The sequence below is a fragment of the Drosophila tropicalis genome, unplaced genomic scaffold (genome assembly GCF_018151085.1).
Source record: "Drosophila tropicalis isolate 14030-0801.00 unplaced genomic scaffold, ASM1815108v1 contig_593, whole genome shotgun sequence".
NCBI classification, from domain to species: domain Eukaryota; kingdom Metazoa; phylum Arthropoda; class Insecta; order Diptera; family Drosophilidae; genus Drosophila; species Drosophila tropicalis.
Genome location: NW_027173070.1, coordinates 11,407,168 through 11,433,417, shown reverse-complemented (window position 1 = coordinate 11,433,417; position 26,250 = coordinate 11,407,168). Strand labels below are relative to the sequence as shown.

General features: G+C 35.7%; 2 protein-coding genes and 1 long non-coding RNA gene across 6 annotated transcripts in view; 2 read left to right on the top strand and 1 right to left on the bottom strand.

Moving 5' to 3' along the window:
• The window catches only part of LOC137577117 (AF4/FMR2 family member lilli), a 53,999-nt gene that overhangs the window by 18,484 nt on the left and 9,265 nt on the right, over window positions 1–26,250 (bottom strand). The window contains exon 2 of the mRNA XM_068290507.1: window positions 20,090–20,291. The gene's annotated coding sequence lies outside the window, so the exon portion shown is untranslated. The remainder of the gene's footprint in view (window positions 1–20,089; window positions 20,292–26,250) is intronic.
• Window positions 8,633–10,025, top strand: LOC137577188 (uncharacterized). Its single transcript, XR_011032382.1, has 4 exons — window positions 8,633–9,158; window positions 9,223–9,314; window positions 9,374–9,512; window positions 9,576–10,025. It is a non-coding gene; the product is annotated as an uncharacterized lncRNA (long non-coding RNA).
• On the top strand, window positions 10,789–25,410 carry LOC137577119 (sodium-dependent nutrient amino acid transporter 1). 4 transcript variants are annotated; one of them, XM_068290509.1, is made up of 7 exons: window positions 10,789–10,850; window positions 10,931–11,026; window positions 23,149–23,625; window positions 23,687–23,918; window positions 23,981–24,355; window positions 24,420–25,063; window positions 25,124–25,410. In XM_068290509.1, the coding sequence occupies exons 3-7, from the start codon at window positions 23,154–23,156 to the stop codon at window positions 25,375–25,377; spliced, it is 1,977 nt and encodes a 658-aa protein (XP_068146610.1). In that variant the 5' UTR covers window positions 10,789–10,850; window positions 10,931–11,026; window positions 23,149–23,153; the 3' UTR covers window positions 25,378–25,410. The 4 variants fall into 4 exon arrangements, with proteins under 4 accessions (XP_068146610.1, XP_068146611.1, XP_068146609.1 ...); XM_068290510.1 differs by lacking the exons at window positions 10,789–10,850; window positions 10,931–11,026 and adding an exon at window positions 20,221–20,228; XM_068290508.1 differs by lacking the exons at window positions 10,789–10,850; window positions 10,931–11,026 and adding an exon at window positions 20,257–20,419.

Sequence of the window (26,250 nt, the reverse complement as noted above, 5' to 3'; positions counted from 1 at the left end):
TTTTAAATCCAATTTTGCTTCATAATTTTATAACGCGCCAAGCAAAGTGTCCTGTTTTTTATATACCCCATCTCCATCTACTCTCCTCTGTTGTGGCTCCTTCTTAGCCATCTCGCTGTCAGCTTGGTTCCAAATTTAATTGCATTGCTGACATTTAGCACCCACAGCAACAGCAACAAAACAAACTCAGCAGCTAAATACCAAATGAGCGGATTGTCCAGAGTAGATTTAAAAATGGTTTTCACCAGACTCCAAGTTGACTGCCAATTAAATAGTTCACTTTTACATATCAACCAATCGGAAAGGGTTAAAATTTGATCTAAGCGGACTTTTGGTCACCCCTGGCAACCTTCATGGCTAACTGTGAACAACAGCAGCTAACGCCAGACAGTTGGGGAGACAGTACTGCGATTCTTGCCATTGAACCTATGTATATTGAATTGGGGGGACAAAAACTATACAAGAAAATTCTGTTTTTAGCCACGAATTTAAAATACTCTAGTGGAACTTGTAAAGATCAATTAATTAACCATTGACAGCTCCAATTACTTAATAAACCCATTTATCATGAACTCTTGTAATCATGTGTATATTGAATGTGTGTAGAATCAAAAGTGGAAGGCTTCTCTCTCCCGCGCACTTTATTAAAAATATGCCACAAGTTACTTTCAGTCATAAGCAAATGGCTATGAAATAAGTTGGACTTTGACTTTAGAGTATACTTTGTATACTTTGTGACTCAAAAATTGTCTACAAAGAATGCTTTGCATCGAGGACTAGGATTGTAAGTCATCCTAAACCCTTTTATCTAGTATTAGTATTTGTGGGTGATATCAACGTCAAAGATTACTATTTATATTTATATTGACCATCTTCTTGTATTACCACATCAAATAGTTTAGTAACAAGTAAGCTTCTTCTTGGATGCTCTTCTTTACTACTTGTTTATTCATTTATTCACATTCCTTCACTGGGAGTTGTCTTCTACTAATGTGTCATACAACCATCTTATTGGCAGTGTATTTAAATATCAGTCGATGACATAAAAACAGTCAATTTAGAGTCAATTGTTGCAGCCATTAGACAATCGAATAATAAAGGGCAATTAAATTGTAATTAAATGTTAAATTCTCAGCATTTTGATGTATTTTTTTCATAGCATACTTTTCTGGTGTCAATGACTGCAAAGAGAGACAGAGAGTGTGAGAGAGAGTGGGAAATTAAATAGATACTTGTGCAGGAGACAAAAGAAAAAAGGCAACCAAAAGACAGAGGGACTCATACTTGTACACTAATAAGCTAAAAATTATTTATAAGCTCTCAGCAATACAGCAGCAACAACAAGAGCAATAACAAACAGCAGAATACACACACACTCGCTGAGAGCATAAGAGAAGGAGAGTGGGTAAAGTGGCATAATGTGGTGTGTGCAGTCAAGTGGCTATAATGAAAATTAAATGCGACAAGATGAAAAGCGGCGGAGGATTTTCCGGTTTTTCCACCAGAGCAGTGAGGCGTACACACCGAACGGAACTTTTAACACATTTAGCTAAAGCAAAAGTGTATATATATTTATATATATAGTATAACAAGTGTGAGTTAGTTTTATGGCCACAAAAAGGTGTGAAGAAGCAACAGCAACAGTACAAAATGCAGATCAAGATAAAGCCACAGATACATACATATCTACTTAAATATACGTATGTATGTATGTATACATAAAGGATGTGAACAACAGAAGCAGAACGCTGAAACATTATTATGCAATTGAGCGCAGCAACAGTGGCGGGCAGGAAGGAAAACACTTGAGAGCCCAACAGGCGTACATAATTCATAATGAAGAAACAGAAAAACAAGTAAATAAAGCCAAGAAAGTACGAGAAACTTTTGCCCAGGCGCGGCAAATGGACATTAGATGCAGTCCACTGGGATATAGCCCGTTATAATGACCATGTTAATGCACACACAATACAAAAGTGCACTGAAAGGAAATAAGCCAGATAAGTAACGAGCCAAGCCTGGCTAAATGTTGGCTAACCCCGAAAAAAATGTAGCAGCAAAGAGAAAAAAAGAAACAAACTTTGGCCAAGAAAACAAACGAAGCTGAGGTAAGTTTTCAGGGCAAGGGGGGGTGCTCATTAAACGCACTCAACTGGCTGGCAACAATCTTAATTATGTTGTAAAGACTTGGCCAGAAGAACTAAAAAAGGACGAAAGTAGAAGATGGCAAGATGTAGCAACGCTAAGGCCGAGGTAAAACTTGCTCCTGATTAGTTTTTCAAGTGCCTCAAGTGCAAGTCAAGCAGTCAAGCATTTTCACTCCTCTACGTCAGACAGGAAGGCATTCAGTCAGTCAGTCAGTCAGTCCGTCCGTCATAGCCTTCTGGTCGAGCGTGTAAACTTTGGTGAAACAGTCGACAGACTACAACAACAACAATAGCAACAACAACAGCAACCAAGAAACAAAAAACTCATTAAAAAGGGCGCAAAATGCAACGTTTACCAGCATAAACAAACAAAATAAACCAAAAAATAAAAAATAAGAGGAATAGGAAAAGAAAAATGCCAGCAAATGCACAATAATTAGACGCAAATTTAAAAGTCACTTTTAACGGCTAATGAAGGCTTCCCCTTTGCACCCCTTTTGCCACCGCTACAAAGTGACCAAGTTAAATGGAATATTAAACCGACCAAAACAAATAGCAAAAATAAAAGAAAAGAAAAGCAGCCAAAGGTGTTCTTTGTGCATTCTAAGATGAAAATTACCACAAGAAAACAACAACCAGAAACAATTTACAATATTATATTCAATATTTAACTCTGCTAAAGTTCTTCTATAAAGCAGCATAAATAATCTTAGTTATTTGCCAACTGAAAACTTTTATTAACAATTTTGAAAAACCATCAAAAGGGTCAGTGGATGTTAGTGAAGTATTTGCAGTAACTTCAAAGAAGTTATCTGAAATTAATTTAATGGAAAGGGGATTATTGAAGTACAGTAAAAACTCTGTTACGCTTTTGGTAAGGCTCCTCTCTTCGAAGAAGATGTACTCAAAAAACTTCAATATATTTGGATGTGTTTGAAGAAAGCATGATAGCTAAACTTGCTAACCAATTGGTTTGACTTTTGTATAGCTACCTTTTTATAAGCAAAGATATAAAAACCATTCAAGTGGCTTAAAATGACAGTAAAATAATTCAAACGCTTAAAAAAAATTTTTTATGTGAAATAAGGCCAAGCATAAGTGAAAAAGTGTTATACAAACTCATTCTTCTAATTCTTCGAGGTATTACAGTTATACAAAGTAATTTCTATACCCAGTTCATGCATATTTATATTTTCTATCTTTGTGACAAATTGTAACTTAGTGACTTATGCATAAACGGGCTGAAAGAAATTTGTGTCTTTTACAAATTGAAAGTTTGATCTTTCAACTAGGCCCAAAAGTAAACAAAATTAATTCAAAATAAATCCGATTTAACTAGACTTTGATATGTATTTGGCAACGAAATATTTACTTCAAATTTTCCACTTGAAGTGCTTTTAATTTAAATTCAATAAGGTTTTAAGTTTCATCTTTAAGAGTTTTTTTTTTGTTTTGTTTTGTCTGTTTCTTGTCATGAAAATAATGTTTTTGCTACAAATTCTTGGAATTTATTTACCTTAGTTGCTAAAAATGTATTTGCTTTGTCAACAGAAGGGATACAATAAATTCAAAGAGTTGCCAAAACAAGCTTGCTAATATTTGTTGGCAAAAATTGAATTTATTTTAATTGCTTAAGAGAAACATTTTGTGTGCTCGGTACCTATAAATTAAGAGGCCAAACAATTGTTTCTTGTTTATGAGACTTGCACAGATATGTTTTAAACAGAAATTTAATTCAAGTTTAAAAGATTTCTGTTGAAAGGTTTTTTTTTTGTATTTTAGTAATTTTCTTATTTCACTTTTTCAACACTCTCCGGGCAACTGCTGGCAGTTCAACTTAAACTTGTTAACTTTCATAATTAAATTGTTAAACATCAGTTGGGCTTTAATTGACTGTCGTTGTAGGGCGAAAGCAGATGGAGGAGAAGGATGGAGGGAGGGGTCAACTAAAGGACAAGCTGGCTACTGGCAACATCCCTTTTGGGCCAGCTCAGCAGAAATTCCTTAAGTGCCAATTTAGTGGCAATTTGCTTTTGTCTTAACACTTTTTTCGGTCTGGCAAAACTGTATGAGGGGTGGTCAGGTGAGGTGCTCGGGGTATAGCTATAGCACAATTTAATGTTAATTAAGCAAAACGTTGCCAATGGCATTTTATTTCACAGAGTTTGGTCCAAACAAATGTTTGCTCAGTTGGCCTTAATTGACTTTACCCGAAACTTCGTTCCAAACCAAAAACGAAAACGAAAGAAACGAGGCAACAGCAAGAAAAAATTAAATCAAATAAAATCGAATTGTTAGCCAATTGAACGAAAGCTTAAAAAAAAAGAGAAAAATAAAGAAAAACTCAAATAAAATAAAAAAAAACAAAAAAAAAAAAAAACTAAAAAAGGGAAAATAAAAGAAGAGTCTCGCCATAAAGTGCACAAGGATGAGAGCAAATTTGCATAAAAATTCCGTGGCACGTAGTCAGCTTTGATGACCCTCACCTTCATGTGTGCCACTGAGTATGTCTGTGTGTGTGTGTGTGTATGTATCCTCTCTGATAATGCCATTTTGAATGCACTTTATGCACACTTTGCCTCGCATCAGTGTCATTAAAAACATGCAGATTTTTACAGCTAATCCCATGATATATGAAGTGACACTTTACTTTTCCGATTTGCATTCAGTTTATAAATGTTTATTCATCTATCTATGTACATATAGAAGTATAGTTTTTGTTCGATCGGCTGCTTTTAAAGGCTTTTGTATATAAGATTACGTATACGCCGCAGTGGCCATGGCCTAATGCCCATGCACAGAAGGCACTCAAATCGCTGTAACCATTTAATTAAACAAACTACTCAAAGATTCGACAGGATCTCAAATGGCGGTTCATGTGGGATGTTTGTATGTGTGTGGGTTGTTTGTGCGTGTAATGTTTGCGTATGCGGCGGTTTCTCTATGCCGCATTGCAACAGTGTGAAATTATTGTCTCAGCAACCAATTAGTACACTAGTCAACAGAAGTTGAGATATTTACAATCAAAATTTGAGTTACTTATCGTCTTAAATTAGTTCTTTCGTAGGCCTAAATGGTGTGCTAAGTCTGCTCATCGGGTATGTCAGGTAATTCTAAACACGGAAGTAACAGATAAACTCATTTTTCGGTAGGTTGAAAAGAACTTGATAGCTCGTCTTATAAAAATAATGTAAAGCAAGTCTAAACTTGAAAAACTTGACAATGAAAAGCCCTTATACCTATTATCAGAACACTTAATAGAATCGCAAGAGAAAGGTTAATTTTTTAATGTCACTTATTACTTATTATAGAGAATCAAATAAAGTCGTTTGGTTTTAGGTGAGCTGTGAAAATAACTTATGTATTTATTTATGACATATAAATCATTCTGTTCCATAAAAAAGCATCATTACATAACCTCCTTTTGCTTACATCGTCAACAATTTCTGTAGCTATTTAAAAATAAATTAACAGATATCCTGGCTCCTCATATGTTTAAGTAAATTTTCCAACCCAACTCAATGTTTTTTAACGCCATTTCCAGCAGTTTCACTTCTATAGTAAACTACATTGTTTACTGGCAAACAGTTTGGGAAACTTTTCTCTTGTTTTGCAGTGTATGGCCAACAGTTGTTGTGGGTATTGTAATGACTTTTGTTTTGGTTTACTAATTGTTTTGTCGCCCGAAAATGCCAGCCAAAATTAAATTGGTCACGTTGGTCGCTGGTCTTTGGCAACGTGTCGAAGTAAGGAACTCTCAGCTCAGGTTCATCGCCACCGCCGAATGCCATCAATAACATTCTCGTTTTGCTATTAATTTGATGCACGAGTGCCCTTGATATTAGCTAATGATTGAGTGTTAATAGAGCAAACGTGGCCAAAGAAATAAGATATTCCAGGATAAGGCCAAAGAAAGGTAAAAAGAAATAGGGCGAAAGGGAGAGTGAGAAAGGCAGAGTGAGATTAATTCATCTACATTTATATAGAAAGAAAAGTGACCTCAATGTAGTGTTGATAGCTAAGGTCCAGCTAGAGCAAACAAAACGCGATGTCGTCAATGCGTTTGAAGGCATGTTTGTTCAGCGTTGAGTGAAAGAAAATGGAGGGGAATGATGCGGTACGTAGATGCAAACACTGAGATATGCAACGAAAAGTATGTACATAGAGAAGAAGGAGAGTGTTTCAGAGGCAGGAAGGGAATGGCCTGCCAACTGTGTCATGGACATGGCTATTGGTTGTGTGTATGCAGGGGTGTGGGTGTGCGGTGTGTGTGTGTGTGCGTAAAGACACGTGTTTTAACGGCAACAACTACGACTATGTGACTACGATGAGGAGAGCATGATAATGATGACTGGGATTGCTTTTACTACGATGATGATGATGCTGTTGATGTTCTGGAAAAAAAGACGCATACTAAAATGGCGATTCGAAGGACAAACAAACATGCCCGATATACATTCTACCTACTACCCACCCTATTGAGTGTTCCATGGCTCATTTTGTAAGTTGGTTTGTGTGTGTGTATTGCGTAATTGTGCTTCAAAACTCTGGCACTAGATTGCAATTATGATATAAAATACTTGTCGGCACGATAAAAACCTTATACACTGAACAGAGAATATGGAAAATGTGTCCTGCATTGTCCTCACTCACATTGAAAATGCTTTAAGACCGCTGTCCGTACCCCTCGTCTTACCCCGTCCCCTCGCCTACACCAACCAACCCAAAATGGCATATTTAATGAAGTCTTCCCAAAGTGCTGAAGGTCGCAAATGAAATTGTATGAAGCAGCAAAAAGTGAAAAAAATGTTTAGCAAATATTTAAAGTGTTATAACGAAAAGAAAAATCCTGTTAGAAAATTGTTTCCCCCCTAAAAAGGAATTCATTAAAGTTTAATAACTGTATTTAAATCAATATTTTCCAATAAGTTATGTATGTGCATTAATAGGTTTAGTTGAACTTTTGAAAAATTTACATTTTTCCAACTTAAATATTATGAAGAATAAATTTGTTCCAAAATTTAGCATTACGAAGTTAAATGAAACCAATATCACACATACGCCACGTGGTACATGCTTCTTAGCCCGTTTAATTTGCAAAGTATCACCACTAACCATAGAACACATAGATGGGACAAACTCATGTTTTTTTGATTGCAAACGCTAGCCCAGTCATGGAACCCCAGAGAACTTCGGGAAAACCCGAACGCTCGTACTCTCAATCAGAGCGTAAAATGGGGAGAGGGCCAAGCAGCTACGAAAATAATTTAGTGTAGCACAGACTACAGAACGACGAGGGCAGGCCTATGTCGCTTGTGATTTCGTTCTGTCAATGTATGTGTACACTCGTCGGTACATGCTCAGGCTTCGTAGTGTGTGTGTGACGTGAAGTTGTACAACATCGCATTTCAATAGCTCGCTCGACCAAAATTTTTAATTTTCGACAAAACAGCGACATTGCGAATAGCCTATTCTGGGGTTCCATGACTGGGCTAGCGTTTGCAATCATAAAAACATGAGTTTGTCCCATCTATGTGTTCTATGGTTAGTGGTATCACATTGGCTCAGTTTTACGTTATTTTTCCTAATTTCAAACAAAAAAAAAACCCTAGAATCACCATCTAAAATAAGCAATTAACAATTTTAAGCTGACAACTTGACCATTTAGTGGCTTAATCGCCCTTTCTCTGCACGTTTGGCACAAAACTGTCACAGCGTTAATTGAGTTTGACACTAATGAGCGTGCAATCGTTGCATAATTGATTTATAAATGACCCGCCCTCCATTGGCGGGGCTTCACCTCATTGGGGCGGGAGCCGACCAGTTGAATTCTGGGCCACTTGAGTTTATGACGTTGTTGCAAAATTTTCAACACTAATTGGGTCACAGGCAAACAATAGGCCAGCTGCCTAGTTGAAAAATTTGCATTTTTAGATGAAGAGAGAAAGGAAAAAACAAAAATTGAAGAGGCAACCAAACACATTAGAAATGTTTCTTCCCTCTTTCCACCTTCTTCTTTCCACAGTTTGGCTAGTCTAGCCTCCTCACAGTCAAAATGTGTCTGTTTGTCTGTCTTTCTATCTTATGTGGGCTTGCCGCAAGCTCTAATTCCACACAAATTGTAATTAATTTGAATTAATTATGTTCCACTTTCCACATGCCGTTAAAGGCAAACAAGAGACGAGAACTCAAGCCAACCAGCCACATATGGGCGGAATTGGTAAGAGTGAAGGCCTAAACATATAAGTATGTAAGTACGTATAAATTCTTTTCTAGCCACAAATCTGCCACAGCGAAACGGAAGGATAAAAAGAAAGCTGGGCTCTTTTTTTTTTTTTTTGTTTTTCGCTTTTATCTTCTTGCCAGTTGTTTTCTCTTAATTCTGTTGGGTCGGAAACTTTAAGTTAATAAAGACTAAAGTTTGGAGCTTAAAGCAAAGTCTATTGAACAGTAGGCCTTGTCTAAGATGATGTTAAGAAATTTAGTTAAATAGAAAATGGTTACCAATTAGATACAAAATTTTTATAGAATAAATTCAAATAAGTATAAATTTTTATTTTTCTTGATTTTGGAAATTTATTTACAAATTATTAGGCTCTCTAAATTTTATAGACGCAATAGCATAATGCATATATTGGTTATAACTCCAGCTGGCAAGACCATTAAAATGGATGTACTGGATGAGCCCAGTGAAACGAAATTGACCCAAATCGATGATAAATTAGCGACAACAACCACAACAACTACAAAAACAACAGCAAAACCCCAAGTAATAAGACCTCAAGAACATTCTAGCCAAAATCGAAGATTATCTTAAGCACAAGATAAATATAAAAGAGAAGAAAAGATAGGGGAGTAAGCGAAAAGAAGTAGTTAGAGAAATGTTTTTTTGTTGCCTTAATTGCTCAAATGAAAATTTACAAAATTGCGCCATATATGTGGGCCTGGCCGATCTATTGCTGGAAATATTACGTTTCTATTTATTTCAAAAGGCCACCGATGCATTGTGCGGTAAGTATTCACATGTATATCTTCCGACATCTTTTAGAAAGATTTTTCTTCTTTTTTTTTGTAGAAGCATCTATTATGTGGCTGGCCATTAGCGTAACCCTAACATTTGTCGCACAAATATTGACTGATTTAATTCTAGTTATTGGAGCTAGCAAAGTATAAAGAAAAGTCTTAACCATTGTTGATGAAATTATAAATGTTTTTCTACTTGCCAGGAGCGTGCAACTTGTGTTTTGGCTTATCTAATTATGATACCCATACTGTTCGTCATAACATTCACCTTGGGCGCTGTCGTTATAGTCAGGTACTTTCAATGCCTTGATTTTTATATATATTTTGGCATACCATTGCATAGTAAGTTGTTAATCTAAATTGTTACCAAATAGCTATTAATTGCCTACTAATGTTTTCCATTAGTTGCCACCCCTGCCTTTTGGTTTCTTGCTTATACCTATTATAAAGAATTGAAAAAGCAAGATATATTTGGTAGGGCAACGTCAGCGACTTCACCAGCTACTTATTGATTAGCCACATCAAAGACAGCAGCAGCAGAAGCAGCAGCAAACAATGCAAAAGAGAGCTCACGTTCTGGTAACATAATCTTGAAAACATGAAGCCAAAAACAAAAAAGAGAGAACAAACTTTATCACTTAACGAAAAAGGGCAAAACCACGTGCTAAGCAAATTAATTTGGATTCTATTCCTTCACTAAGATATTGTCTTAGACTGCAAACTGTCTGTGAAGTGAAGTGAAGTGGCGGAAAAGTGGCAAATGGAATGTTGACTGAGAATTTAACGCTTAAAATGCCAAACACACTCAAATATTTTGAAATTCAAAGCATACAAATATATACATAAGATATATAAGTATAGAGAGTGAAAGATGGTGGCAAAAAGTAAAGTGGAGTGAGGGCAGCAAACGCAGTTGTAGGGATGAGCACATATGGAAGCCAGTTGTGTTACTTATTTTGCTTCTCCTTTTTATTTTCTTCTTTTTTTTTGTTGCGTGGCAAATTTTCCATGAAAATTGCATGAATTGCAGATTTCCTTTTTTTGTATTTCTTTTTTTTTTTTTTTATACGCACGAAATATGCAGAGTTAAAGTCGAGTTGCTCTTATTGTTCTTGTTGTTGTTGTCGTTGTTGTTGCGTGTGTTGTAGTCATTTTTATGGCATGTGGCAGCCGTTGCCGCCGTTTGCCCGTTTTGCCGCTTCTGCTGTGGCTTGCCACTTGGTAGTATAGAAAAGATGTGTTTTATATATGTACATCAACATACATATATAATAGAATTTGCCAGAAAATGTGACTTTAACAAGCCAGCTGAATGACTTAATATACTATATAAAATGTGTGTGTGTGTATGTGTGTGTGTGCCACAGTCTGTGTGATATGTGTGCGGACAATGTGACGTATGCGCGTGTTGCATTGGGACAGCTTAATTTACGTTTTGAGCATACTAGGCGTATGATTAATGCAATTGCAAACACTTGTGGCATATATGCCACAAGCTGTGCGTGAAACAGCAAGATGTAGCACGGTTTTTTGTTTTCTTTTATATTTACCCCTTGAAGTTCACAAGAAAATTTGACACAAGTTGACAAATGTCCTCCATTTGCAGGCGACGACATATTGAACAACGATGGAAGCAACCGAAAGCACAAAGTGTTCGAACAGTAAAAGAAAGCACAAAAAGTGAGTTACAAAAAAAAAAAACAAAACACAAAAAGTCCGGCAGGGTTTAAAGGAATGTTTTTTTTTTGTTGCAACTTTAGTTTCTTGTTTGCCTTGGTTCATCATAGCTCAACGGAATGTTGAATGAAATGTTTCATGGACTTGAACTATGGCCACTACAATAAGCAATTTATAAGGTATTTATACTAGAAAGTAAATTAAAACAAGAATATTAAATAAATACTATGCTCCTCTTACTACTAGTCAAGATTTCAGAGATTAAAGAAGTAGAAATTCTGTTTTTAAAAAACAATTGCCTTTCTTAAATGGTTTTTCCCACAGAAGTATACGTAAATTCAAAAGGACTTTATCACAATACTTGTAACACTTAATAATAATTACATGCAAAAAGATAAAAATCTTCAATATTTTATAAGATTTTAATATGTTTTAGAGTTAGTTCAGTGCTAGTTAAATTCTGTCTTCGAATAAATGCATCCATGGAGACCACTTATTGATATATCATATGAAATGATTGCTGAATTGAAAGAGCTATCATCTGTGATTCTATGAACAAATCAACTTTATATTTAAAAGAATTCAGTTAAAGTATATGTGGGGTTTTATTTACGATATAATTATAGTCTAGGGGGTTTACATGATAATACGACTTCATAGAGATTACACTATGCTAAATGACAATCGACGTTTGGCTCGGCTCAACTTTGGCGTCCGTCTATGACGCTTCGACTTTTTACGCCCGACTTTGGCGATCGACTTTTAGTGTCCGACTTTGACACACGACTTATAGCACCCGTCTATGGTACTCGACTCTTAGTGTCCGGCCTTGACACTCGACTTATAGTACCCGTCTATGGTACTCGACTTGACCTTGCATCCGACTATGACGCAAGACCTCAAAACACGTCCGTCTTATTCAACGCGCAAAAACCAACTCTCTCGTCGTCATCTCTCATTCGTTCGTCATCCCTCTTGATCGTCTCTTCTTACACGCTCACGTTCTCTCTTTGATCGTCGTCTCGTCTTCGTGTACAGTGGGATTGATGCACATCGCAAATCCACATCCCACATTCGGCCATTCTGATTACGCATTCGACCCGAATGCTGGGTCATCTTCCTCGTCGTCTCGGTTTAGGCTCCAGGGCTTCATGTACTCTGCACATGTTGACGTCACTTTAGGCCCATCGCACTTGCCAACTTTTTCGACATCGTATGCGTTGTTGTTCTTCACCTTTTTAATCTGGTAGGGTCCAAAATATTTCGGTTTTAATTTAAGACCACTCCCAAATTGCGTCCTCTTAATTGCAACCAGGTCGCCAACATCATAAGATCGAGCTTGCTTACGACGTAGGTTGTAGTACTTCTTATTTTCGTCTTGGATCTTGGAGATGTGTGCCTTCGCCTTGGCACGGAGCTCGCTTCTTTCGTCTGAAAATATTGCCTTCGTTTCTTGGTTGATAAGATCTCTCAGTTTATGGTCATCGTTGGTCCTCATCTTAACGCCAGTTAGTAACTCAAATGGAGAAGTGTCAATACTTCTGGTGTACGTCGAATTGATAGCCTGCTGAACTTTGCTAACTTGTCGATACCGCTTCGCCGGATCATCAATATACTTATAGTCTTTGTGAATCGACTCGAGAGGACCTTCATGCTTGCCAACTTCACGGCTACTGATAATACAGGGAATACAGCTTTTAATAAAAGAATCTTTGTAAATCAGCTCTTTCGTCTGTGTTGCCCAGAAATGTCCTTTGTTATGGGCCTGACCAATAATCTGATCCTTTTCTGCGTTGGGGACATCCTTCTTTACAAGTACCACCGGACCTGTGTACTCGGACGATGATTCTTTAATTATGCCATCAGCCAACCATTCTTCGACTTTCTCGTTCACGCACTCTGCCACTTCTTCATTGGTCGTCTTAGTTGCTACCAGTTGACAATTAGATATCAAATCGATTACATCTTTTTTAGCACTTGTGCTTGCCGTTTCGTCTTTATCAAGTTCATCTTTATTATTTGCGACATCAATTTTTAGAATGTTTATTTTATCACTTTCATTTTCGAACTTTTCTACTCTTAGACCATTTCGACTAAATATAATGTCAGCTTGCAAACATAACTCCTCGCCTATGATCATTTCGACATCTAACAATCTAATCGGAACTACAAGAAAATCTAGCACGAACGATTGGTCGTCAATCAAAACAGAATTCACGAAATGTCCAATTGGCCTTATCTTATTTGATTTACCGCCGCCAAATCCAATTAGGAAACCGTCAAAGCTACTCAACTCTTGCTTTTTCAAACGTTTATACAAATCTTCGCGAATGACACAAAATTTACTTCCCGTGTCGAACAATGCTTTACATTCAATATTGTCAATTTTGATCACTTTACGGGTTATTTCTGTTTTCGACTTTATACTTCTTATGTTTGGTTTGAATTGACTGTTCATCTCTTCTTTTTTACAATCTTTAGCTATATGACCAAATCCATTACATTTGTAGCACTTTCTACCTTTCTCTTTATCATCACAATTTTTCGAGTAATGTCCTTTATTTCCACAATTGTAACACACGACATCGTTTTTAACATCTTTATTATTTCTTTTCATCATTTTGTCTTTCACTTTTGCACTGTTCTCGTCGTTTTTGTATTTACCATTGTCTTTCTTACTTTCTTTTTCACTCATTGTTTTATACTGCTTTAATTTCTCTTTAAACTCATTTAAATTTTTCGCTCCATATAAAATCGACTTATTCTCACTTTTTTCATCAATGCCGTCAATTAAATATTCTATTAATGAATCGTCTTTTACTTGTCCACGTGAAGCTACATCTTTCATTCTGTAAAAGTACTCAAAAACGCACTCATTGTTTTTACGCTTCATTTTCATCAGTTGCTCATGTACGTCTTTACTACTCACGCACGATTTGAATTCACTCAAAAGTGCTTTTTCGAGAGAGTTCCACGAATTTATTCCTCTCTCACTCAAGACAAACAGTTTCGCGATGCCTTTTAACGCCTTCTTCGCGAACAGAAACTTTTGGAAATCGTTCCAACACATCAACGTTGCTTGCTCATTGAATTCGTTAATCCAAACTTCTACTGCAATAGTATTAGTGCCGTCAAAAATACGAATGTTCTCTTCCACGTCACGAAAACTTATGGCAAAACGCGGCGTCATCATTCTATCTCTCTCTTCGTTTATTCTTCTGTACTCCTCGTTGTCGTTCTCGCTTGCTCTATCGTGCGGCCTGTTCCTCCAATTTTTCTCTGTTGCTACGTTCCTCTCTGTAGCTACCGATTCATGATCTGTCTCGTCGTTTATTTCATCATCTACTTCGTCGTCTGATTCGTCTTCGTCTTGTGATGCCAACAAATTGTTCAGCTTCAAATTCATGAAAATATGCAATGCAAGGTCGTCGACACTGTACTTGATTCCCAATACATTGCAAATCGAAACAAGATCACCGTTCGTCAAATTTCGCCGTACATATTCCGCCTTTGCTTCGTACTTTGCGTTCGTTTCATCGAAATCGAAACCAGAAAATTCTCGAATTCTTTTGCGGTTATTTCTATCTCCCTCGCTCTCATAGATAAATTTATGCAATGCTCTGATATTGTCTGCTTTACCCGTTTTCAGAGTATCACTTATTAAATCATTTAAACACGACATAGTTAATTTTTTAATTTCACCACTAGCAGAGCAGGACCGACTTAATACGACACGATTGTTCGAGAAAAAAAAAATCACTTTTTTTTTCACTCTTCTCCCGCACGAACGCACAAAAAATGTATGTGAGGTAGTCTCTTGTATCCCGCACTCTTTCTATCACGACAAAATATGTGAGGAAACTCTTTTGTAACCACTCTAACTTGAATCTATTCCGGATGAGCACCCAAAATATGTGGGGTTTTATTTACGATATAATTATAGTCTAGGGGGTTTACATGATAATACGACTTCATAGAGATTACACTATGCTAAATGACAATCGACGTTTGGCTCGGCTCAACTTTGGCGTCCGTCTATGACGCTTCGACTTTTTACGCCCGACTTTGGCGATCGACTTTTAGTGTCCGACTTTGACACACGACTTATAGCACCCGTCTATGGTACTCGACTCTTAGTGTCCGGCCTTGACACTCGACTTATAGTACCCGTCTATGGTACTCGACTTGACCTTGCATCCGACTATGACGCAAGACCTCAAAACACGTCCGTCTTATTCAACGCGCAAAAACCAACTCTCTCGTCGTCATCTCTCATTCGTTCGTCATCCCTCTTGATCGTCTCTTCTTACACGCTCACGTTCTCTCTTTGATCGTCGTCTCGTCTTCGTGTACAGTGGGATTGATGCACATCGCAAATCCACATCCCACATATATGAATTGACATAAGAAACTTATTTGATAAGCCTTAGTTTATCCGATTTGCCTATAACTCTTTCAGAATTGCTCTCTGTCTGTTGCTTCTCGGTCTGTCCAATCTTCAAAAGTTTTGATATTATTACTTCCCGATTGTCAAAAATTTTGACATTGTTTCAACATATAGAAGATATTTGTAATTAGCAGTTAAAAATTTGAATAGCATAATTTTGCAGTTATTCCATTTTGAATCCAAGAATAAGTTTGTAGACAACATTGCATATCAACTAGCTGTCAGAAGGTTTATCAACTGACAAAATGAAATTGCATTTCTAGCACAAACATTTTCTATATCCTTTTTGACAACATTCTGTGGCATTTGTGGCATGAGAATTCTTGTCAAATTTCGCAACAACATATGCAAAATAACTGACCTAAACGGAATGCTCGGGCAAGTGTCTAAACATTCTATTTAAGGGAAAGGGCAAAAGTAAAGTTCTTTGATTTAATTGAGTACGAAATTCAATTAACTAAATAAACCAAAGATTAAAAATCAAATCAAGAGTTTTGCAGACACTCAGAGTCCCATAACGAGAGAGAGAGAGGGGGGAGTGGTTAAAAAGGACAGACACTATGGGGTGGCAAGTATATTTAAATCATAAATATTTCATCTTGTTTAACTGTATAAATCACACCAAAAACACAAAAAATGAGCACAACAACGAAAAGGACAGTTAAGGAAAAAGTCAAGAGCGTTTGTCAACTTATGTTGCTTGCCACTTAACCTGCCACTGGCCAAAAAACCTGCTCTTGTCCTGCTTTGTTTGCCACTGTCTCGTGTCCTAAAGCCCCCGCATCCTGTGGATGTGTGTCCTGTGTCTTTTGTTTTTAATGTCTAACAGGCGAATGCTATAAAATTTAATGTCCTCGTCTTCATCGTTGTCGTCGTCGACGGTTACGTCTCTGCCACAAACAATTGCGTGACATTGGGCATTATTGTTGTTAAGGGTCTTGGATTTTACCATTTGCCAGTTTTCGCCAGTTTTACTAAGGCTAAACAGTTGTCATTCCGATTTGCACAGGACTAAGATTTATGCCCTGCTAACTCTTGATAAATGACTGGGAAAATGTTGTAAGTGGCTTTGCCTTTGGTTTTTACTTTGTTTTTTGTTTTTGCCTTGACTGCCTCTTGAACTCGAAGTTACACTTTTTGGAGTAGGGCTATAAATTTACAGTTCGTTGCTTTGGTTGATTATGTTTACTGCAATTAGTAAATTCTAACTACTACGAAACAAACAAATTAGTTTGAAGCTGACAAATTGTGTTAACTCAAAATGGGCCAAATGGCTTTGAAATTTTCACTTTATGATGCTAACTTTAAATGTTTTATAGACTGAATCTAAAACAAAAGGCCAAATAGATTTGATTAGAGTTGATTTTTGTGTAATAAGATTTTTCTATATTTCTATAAAAAGATATTTCCCAGTGGGATTTTTGATGGTTAGTTTCTCATAGATTGACTGACAGTCTGGATGGCTATATCGACTCGACTTCACGTGCTCTGATCATCCATCCAGATCCATCTTTTTTTATACAAAACCTCTTCAAGGGTATAAAAAATATGCATTTTACCTTTACCTTTTTGAAAAAGCAAAGATTTCTCCAAGTAAATGATCATCTATTATGAACACAGAATATTATAAGATAATTATGCAAATATTTCTTACATTTGGCTTTGTTATATGGGCTTCGATACTTCTTTTAATGAGTAATACTTGTTTGCCTTTTAAGCATAATTAATATCTCTAAAGTAATAACACGTCTAGACGTTGGAGGTCGTTTATTGTCATTGCAATTAGACCTATATTTCAGGTACTATAATCAAATTAAATTTATATCTATCATGTATTGTATGTGAACATGCTATATAGTTAGATAAACGTTAAAACCTTTGCATTCCTATGACTCGCAATTGTCTTATCTGATATTTTCATAGATTACCAATTATAATGCATAACGTTTGGAATAAACTGTTTCACATTGCGAACAGACAGAAAGCGCATTAGCTGTTATTAATTGAGTTAAACACATTCGACACATTGTTCGTTTACGTGTGTGTGTGTGTGTGTATGTGTTTTTAATGCATATAATTTGTTATGATGGCCATAAATAACTACCAAAAACATACGCAAAGCAGTTAAAACAGATAGAAGAGCTAAAGGGAGTGAGAGATAAAAGAGGTGGAAGAACACTGATTGAGCTTAACCCTATTAAAATTTAATTACATTTTAAAAGTGTAAAAACATGTCATTTCACTTTTTTTTTTTTCTTTTTTTTTTGTTGTGTATAGGATTTTGTGATTTAATTGAAACGTTAAAAATCAATGTAATTACAATAATTGATTAACAGAGAGCCAAACGCGATAAATTGTCATTTTTGTGCGTGCAAATATATATACGTATACAATTATGTATGTATATATATGTTATTAATTTTTGAAGCACCATTATAAAAGTCTATGTATCTATATAAAAATCATTTAATTGAATTGTTTTCATCAACACGTTGTGTTTGGCTCGAAAATGTGAAAATTTTTGTGAATTTGTTGTGGTCATTGTGATGGTTTTTATACTAATGTGTATCTCTGCCATCTCTCCACATCTCTCCGAACTTTGCAAAATCTATCTTTATCTAGTTTCAGAGTATGGCCCGAAAACCGAACCGCAACCAAATGTGCGTTTTGCCTTAACTCACATGTGAGATGATGAACATTTTGCATCCAATTAAAATATTTACTCTAACACTTTCTCTTTGTCAGTCTGTCTCTGTCTCTATCTCTCTCCACATCTCCATTTCTGTTATGGTATTGCCTTTTGTCTTTCCTGTGGCTGGCCACATTTCGGAATCCAAAACTAAAATTGCAATTGCAATGGCTTGACAAATGAAGTCATAGTCATACCCACTCACTATCTGTCTTCCTCTTATTAATGTTCATAAAACGATATTACACCATCTATAAAAAAAGGTACAATTCCTAAACGAATCTTATCAGCATTAGCCATATAAAAACTTTAGTGTTCCCAGAACTCTATAGAGAAAGAAAACAGCACCCTCTTGTAATTTTTGGCCAAAGACTTCGAAAGCGATATTAATATACCCAAGTAGCAGTTACCAAAAATAGATTGATTGATTTATGACGGGCAATATCAACATCTTAAACGTGTTTTTCCCACTTTTATTTATACCATTTCGCAAGACAAAAGAACCTTATGGAAGAATCCCGACCACACAACAAAGCTTAACTTCTGTCTTTGTTTAAGGCACGTCTTGGGTTTAATAAGTAAGGTATTACTCAATCGAAAAAAGTCAATTTACCAAACATAAGATTCCAAAGCGTTTGCATACCTAATACAGGTATTGAATACCCTATAGTTATGCAGTTAATAGGTATATCCATTTTTAAGGAAAAAGGTTGCGAAACCCTATCAGATAAATGATTGTATTTAGTCTAAGAACTAAAATTTAGATTTTTATTTAAAATATTGAGGTGAGAATTGAAAGTATTCATATAGTTTGTCATTTAGCATCACGACTTTTTAATTTTTTGTAGTAATCGAAAAATTGAATTATTGGACATTAATCATTACAACTTTCTCCTTTGTTATAATGTGCATTAGAACACATTATTCATAAAATAAGTAGATTATTTATTGTTATTTTAAATAAAGCACTAGCTGACTAAACTTTCGTAAAATTCAATATTTTTTAAACAACTAATTATTTGTTAAATCCTAAAATTATTAAAACCAAGTTGAATTCAGTAAATTTGTTTAAATTATGATAAATATTTATAATTTTATAGTAAACATAAGAACAAAATGTTCCTCTAAGCTTCTTCTGGAGTGTACAGAGTAATCTAAATGAAAGATTCATACCCCCTTACGATGAAAATGTAACTAGTTTAATATAAACTAAGTGAATTTCAACCTAATAATCTCTACTAAGACACATTTTAATGCTTAATTTTTTGTGATAGACACAAACAAATACCTAAATTATTCTTTTTCAAATGTTTAAACAAATGACACCAAATAATTTAAATGAATTAATGCAGAATCTGCAACTACAATTTAAGTATTACTCCCTCTGAGTTTCCAGTACAAATGATAAAGATTTCAAGTGCCGATCCTATATCAATATCCCATCCGTGTTATCTTGTAGGATGTTTTTTTGGATCCGAATCTTTGGTAAAATTGAGGTCAAACTATATTCAGATCAAAGTATTCCATCTAAAATTCCATTAAAAAAACGTATTTTATTGATATTTTAATTAAAAAACTTTCATTTACATACATAGTACCCCAAGTTTTCTTAGAACCACTCAATTTTAAAAACATCCCTATATTTAATATGTCATAGCTAACTTTTCTTTACGTTGTCTTAAACTTGCCATGTTACTTAGTATAATTTTTTACTGTTTAAAAATGTTTCGAAAAATAGATGAATTGAAACGACAGATAAGTATTTGATTAGGAATTGTTGGCAAAACTCAAGTGACTTCTTGACTTAAGGAGACAACTCACTAGTGGTTAAAGAACATAGTTGTGAAATAAAGACACGTTGACTCTGAGTAAAACTTAATTTATTTGTGCTTTTAATTTGAATTCAAGCCAATGAATGGTATTTGTACTGTATTGTAATTGCCTTAACTGATTCGGTTACTCACTTCATTCGGTTATTCACTTTACTTAACTTTAGCCTTAAAAATTTTGCAATTTTTAAATCTTGTTTTTCTTCCTTACAGGGTAGCTAAAAGTCGTATATTCAACTTTTAAATAACTGTAAGTTTTAACAATATTTTCACTTACCTTAGGTCAAGTCGATATGCCAGTTCCCAGGCACCTTTTGTTGTCGGTTTCGGTTTGTTTTTTTTTTTTTTATTATTTTTTTTATTTTGTTTTGTTTTTTAAGTTTTTTTTTTACAGTCTTTGGTGGGACACGCTTGTGGTGAGTCTCAGTTAGCTTTTGGCATTCGTGGCGAGCAGTTCGGTTCGGTTTTCAATTAGTTGCCTAGAAAAGAAAAAAACAACATTAAAAAACAAAACAAAAAAAGAGACGACAATAATATAATATAATTTGATATAATTGTTCAGTAATAATGTTAAATTGCCTGACAACAAATTAAAATTAAAACATCTGTAAATATTTTTTTTCGTACATAATTAACTAGTTTTTTATGTGAATTTAGATTAAAGTTCATCTCCATAAAAACTATAAAATTTGCTCGCGTGCCCACACTATAAACATTGGATAAGAGAAATTTAGTTGGCTACTTTATATGATTTAATGACGGTCACTAACTAGTTTTCCTTTTCGGCAGATGCTGAAATTTTTTGTACAGTTCTGGTGGAATTTTTGTGGGTCAAGGGCCTCCAGAACGAAATTGGTTTATGGTCACGTCTGATAACTTTATTCCTGTCATAAAATTCTTATGGATAACAAGTAAAAGCAAGAGGAAGACGGCCTTTTGATCTCTGTCTCTGTCTTTCTCTTTCTTACTTCCACCTGTTGTCGCTTTTGCTCTCTTAGTTAAATGAAAATTCATTAAATTTTATCAGTTTGTCACACGTTTCGAGGCAATGAACAAAGAACAAAAGGCACCCAACTCTCTGTGTATCTTTCTCACTCTCTCGTTCTCCCTCGGTTTGTTTATGCGTGCAATCAAATAATTGGCTTGCCAATATAAAATAATAAACATTCATTTAAACCAGAGTCAAAAGCATTTTTTTCTCGTTTCTTTATCGCACTCTCATTGTGAAGCAGAAACGTGTCTTCTTCATTGTTGGCCAACATTTGGGCCACATAATTATGTGGCTTGTATGTATGTTGGCATTGGCACATACTTATGTTGACATTTCGTAGCAGTCAACAAAAAATTGGTAGTAAAAATACCCTTCACTTTCCAAAACGCAGACAATTACATGTATGTAATTGCCAGAACAATCTGGCAGCTGCGCATGCGCAAATGACACAACAATTTGCAATAATTTGCCTAAGGTAAACAATAAGAACATACAAATGTAGCATAACGACTAGTAAATGCTCTTCATGAAATAGTAAAGATCCAGATAAAAAGAAAATATCTATATAAGCAAAGCACAACTAAATCATTAAGTAAAAGTTGTTTATCCAGTTGCCAGGCTAAAGTTGCAGGCCTTGCTTCAAGTTCTGGGAAGTAAAAGTTTTACAAGTACGTCCCAAAAAAGGATTGAGAACACTTCAGGAAACAATATTTCACTTTTTAATTGCGTAGCCTTGTGCAGAGTAATCAAAAGATGACATATGTACATATTTGTTTATGTTTTTCAAATTGCTTCCTCTTAATCTCATACCCCTTCATACATTCAATAGTTTGTTAATTGAAATATAAAGTTTGGGTATATTCGTTTCCACTAAAAGATCAATAAGAATTGGCAACAAATGTGATTTCGTTGGGCACATACATATAAGTTTATTATGTTTGAATACATTTTTATGTAGATTTCTATTATTCGATTTCAGTTCAAGTGCTTGAAACTTATATTTCTTGTCATTTATATTGAAAATAAGTTTGTAAACGGTATTCGGTTACGTTTATTTCTAGCCATTAACAACTTTTGGTTCTGTTTCTCGAAAAAATTAAAACTGTTTAGTTTTTATGACTACTTTATGTAAGTTACTCTTGCTTTTTTAAATTAAAGTGTTTGTGCCAAAGCATTTTGAATTGATATAGTCGGATCATAGAGCCAGACCTTTGCAAAACTTTGCTTTGAAGACAAATGTTATTTTTGTGGATGTAACATTTCCATATTTTGGCAGATCTTTATAACTTATTGACATAAAGACTTGTTTAATTTTAGCTTTTTAGTTTTAAGCAAGTATTACCTTTACTTTTCATAGAAATCTTTGTTTACCATTTTATATTTAAAGTTGCTGACTTTTGTTTTCAAAGCTAGTTATAAAATATTTAGCGTCATATATTTACCTTAGGTAATTGTTTTAGGACAATATGTAAGTTCACTTTGTAGAGAAATATTTGTTACCAAGGAAATGGCCTGAAATGTTTAATGATTAGTTTCGAATTTAGAGTTGTCAGTTCTTTGGGCATAAGTTTTTAAGGGCCTTCTGTATGCTGTAAGTTTATAGCAAATCAAAATAAAAAGTTATTTTCAGCTTACTCTCAAAAATGTATTGTTTGTCTTTTTATGCAACTTTATAGTTCGTAGATCCAACTTCGTTGCCATTTTAATGGGTACTTTGGGCTATGCAAAATGTGTTTCTACAGTTGGGCAAATACAATTATTGAAAGTGTCGGTTGAAACAAATACCAATTTCTGGTGACGTTTGTCTTATAAAGGCCAAGAAACTCGTTTCGATGACTGGTCCCTGGCAAGCCCTAAAGCTCTTTTAAGCCGCTGACAGGCAAATTGCAAGCCTGTTTTTGTTGGAAGCTTGGTCTTTCTTTGTCTTTTTGTTTTTACTTCTGCTGCACTTAACCAGTTTACTGCAGTTTTTACTGAATGAATTTGGTTACCGGGTATTTGCTATTGTTTGCTGTTATGTAACAATGATTCGAGTGAGTCAGTGGGTCACTGACTTTACTTTACTATGTTTTGCTATGTTTGGTCTATGATTTCGCTTTTTGTTTTTGTTTTATTTTGTAAAGAAATAAAACCGGTTGGCATCTGAAATGCGATACGTTACGACCGTAGTAAAACTTTTTGCCATAAATTACTTTGATGTTGTTTGTTAGCGCCAAATTGTAACATGTAATTTTGCTCAGTATTGACCACTAGTTAAGGCTAACCTTCAGTCATGATTTGTGAATTAAGTTTAAGGTTAAACGGAACCACATTTTCTATGAATTGTTTTCATTTTGTCTATGCAGGTGCCATGGAGAACGGCAAAAGTAATAATAACAATAATAACAACAACGACAATGGATACCTCAATCCTGCCTATGTGGGGTCATTAAATGCCTCAACCATATCCATACCGGGAGCATATAAAGCAAACTCGAATGATCACAAACAGAAACAAGATTCACCCAAGGGTGAATCACAAATTGAAGCTGGAGTTGCAGACGGAGGCAATGTTGGAGCAGAGCCAGAAGAAGGCAAAAAACGCGACAGTTGGAACAATGATATTGAATTTCTTATGTCCTGCATAGCATTGAGTGTAGGTCTGGGCAATGTCTGGAGATTTCCATTCACAGCCTTGGAGAATGGTGGCGGAGCGTTTGTTATTCCTTATTTGATAGTTCTAATATTGGTGGGCAAACCAGTCTATTATTTGGAAATGCTTTTGGGACAGTTCTCAAGTCGTGGCAGCGTCAAGGTCTATGATTTTTCACCCATTCTAAGAGGCAAGTTTGGCTGTTAGCGTTCCCGAATGTGAGTAACTAATTGAATGTTCTACTTCATTAGGCATTGGCTATGGCCAGGTCTTGGCCACTGCCATAGTAACCACTTACTATGCCACCTTGATGGCCTTGACTTTGCGTTATTTTGTGGACTCTTTTTATCCCACCCTCCCGTGGAGTTATTGTCGCGAGGAATGGGGACCCAATTGCCTGGACTCTGCTTCCATTGCCGAGCAGGAGCAACAAAGTGATGCCAGAGCTGCAGTCAAGACCACTTCAGCTGAGTTTTATTTCACGTAAGTGAAAGTGTCTCTAAAGGAGTAACAGTTTCTTATGAATTTGATTTTCTCTCCGGCAGAAATATAATTCTTCGCGAGAAGCCCAGTATAGATGATGGCATTGGTTATCCCAGTTGGAGTTTATCCCTCAGCTTAGCTGTGGCTTGGATCATAATAGCAAGCATTATGTTCAAGGGTGTTAAAAGTTCAGGCAAAGCCTCATATTTCCTGGCCCTTTTTCCCTATGTTGTTATGTTGATTCTACTCGTAAGATCCTTGACCTTGCCCGGGGCCTTTGATGGTGTTTTATATTTCCTAAAGCCGCAATGGCATAAGCTCTTGGAACCACAAGTCTGGTATGCTGCAGTAACTCAAGTATTCTTCTCTCTAGCCATTTGTTTTGGCAACATTATCATGTATGCCTCATACAATCGTTTTGGTCATAATATCTACAGGTATTTACATTAAGTTTGTCTATAGTGATAACTGATTGATTAATGTTAAGTTTTTTCCTTATAGAGATGCCAATATTGTAACAACTTTGGATACCTTCACATCTTTGCTCTCTGGCATTATAATATTTGGCATTTTGGGTAATCTGGCCTATGAGAATAATACGACAGATATCTCGAGTGTTGTTAATGGTGGACCAGGTTTGGCTTTCATTTCGTATCCGGATGCCATAGCCAAATTTAAGGTGTTACCTCAACTCTTTTCGGTGCTGTTCTTCTTGATGCTTTTCGTTCTGGGCATTGGCAGTAATGTGGGCATGGCCTCATGCCTTTCCACAGTTATCAAAGATCAGTTTGTTAATCTCAAAAATTGGGTTGTTGTGGTGGGCATAGCCATTGTTGGCTATTTCCTTGGTTTGTTCTATATCACACCCGGTGGTCAATATGTTTTAAATCTCTTGGACTTTTTTGGTGCCACATTTGTGGCATTGGTTTTGGCCATATTCGAATTGATAGCCATAGGCTGGATCTATGGTGTGAAACGTTTATGTCGTGATGTAGAATTCATGCTGGGCATTAAAACATCGCTCTACTATCGAATCTGTTGGGCGATTGTCACGCCCCTAATGATGATTACAATTTTGATCTATATGCTAGCTCTCTATGAACCTCTCACCTATAAGGACTATACTTATTTACCAGGCGTCTATGGTGAGTATTCTGACTATCTTAATTTTTAAGTCGATTTTGAACTTTGATTTGCTTCTGCAGTTTTTGGCTGGTGTCTTTCGGCCTTTGGTGTGGGTCAAGTACTGTTCTGGGCCATACCAGCTGTAAGAAAACAACCCTCACATCTCAGTCTGTGTTCACGCATACGCAAAGCCTTTGATCCTTTGCCCGATTGGGGACCTTTGGATCCACATACCCTTAAACGATATCAACTTCATGTCCAGCAGGCCAATGTCAGTTCAATGTTTCAACGCAGCGGCATCTGGCATAAAATCTATGACAATATCTTTGGTTAGCTTTGAATTAGCAATAAAAAAAAAAAAAAAATACATATATAAATATAAGAAACTATATACCATCTAATGCTTGGCTTATGATGTACACAGTAACCCTTTTTTTATATAATAATAAGTATGAAAAAAAATCTCTCTAAATATCAAATGAAGTCGCCCTTAGGACAAAAGGCTCAACTTAGAGATGACAACGTGAGTGGGTAGTGAAGGAGTCAAACTATAAACTGACTTTACCCAGAAGCGAGCTAATTGCAAAAGTCAAACTTTTAACATTAATTAAGGTAAGTTTTTCTTCAATTCAATGAAAATTTCATTTCGCAAATTGAAAAACATGTGCCACAAACAAAACTTTTCCATGGCGATGTGTTTCTGGGTGTGTGTGTGTGTGACATCTCTATGAAAAGGCAGAACAAGCAACTGGCTCAACAACTATAAAACGACAAGACAATTGCAGCTGGAGGCGCTTTACGCTCTGCTCCTTAACTCCTTTTCATATACATATATCCTTAACACTGATTATGCTATAAAGGGTGCAAAAGTAAAGTTCTGATTTTATGATTGAAACAGGAAAGTGGGAGAGAAAGAAAAAAAGGAGGAAAACTTGCTCTACTCTAGACCGAGTGTGTGTGTGTGTGTATGTGTGTCCTTATGTCCTTAAGCGAACTTCTGTGTGTGCTGTAAAACACTTTCCGCGTAACATCGGGGTGTAAAAGTATTAAAGTAATTTGTACGCAAAAAGGAAATGAAGGATTGGGATGCCTTTGGTTCACTTTGGCTGCCTGCTGCGCCAGATAAGGCATAACAAAAAAGCCCACTTCGTTGCGAAAACGATGACAAACGATGAGCCTATGAAAATGTTTTTTTTTTCTTTTCTTT

What these genes read in the sequence shown, in the direction of transcription:
- LOC137577119 (XM_068290509.1), top strand. Translation starts at nt 23,154, where the DNA reads ATGGAGAACGGCAAAAGTAATAATAACAATAATAACAACAACGACAAT. An exon ending in TTTTTCACCCATTCTAAGAG is followed by an intron (nt 23,626 to 23,686) that starts GCAAGTTTGGCT and finishes CTACTTCATTAG; the next exon opens with GCATTGGCTATGGCCAGGTC. An exon ending in TTTGGTCATAATATCTACAG is followed by an intron (nt 24,356 to 24,419) that starts GTATTTACATTA and finishes TTTTCCTTATAG; the next exon opens with AGATGCCAATATTGTAACAA.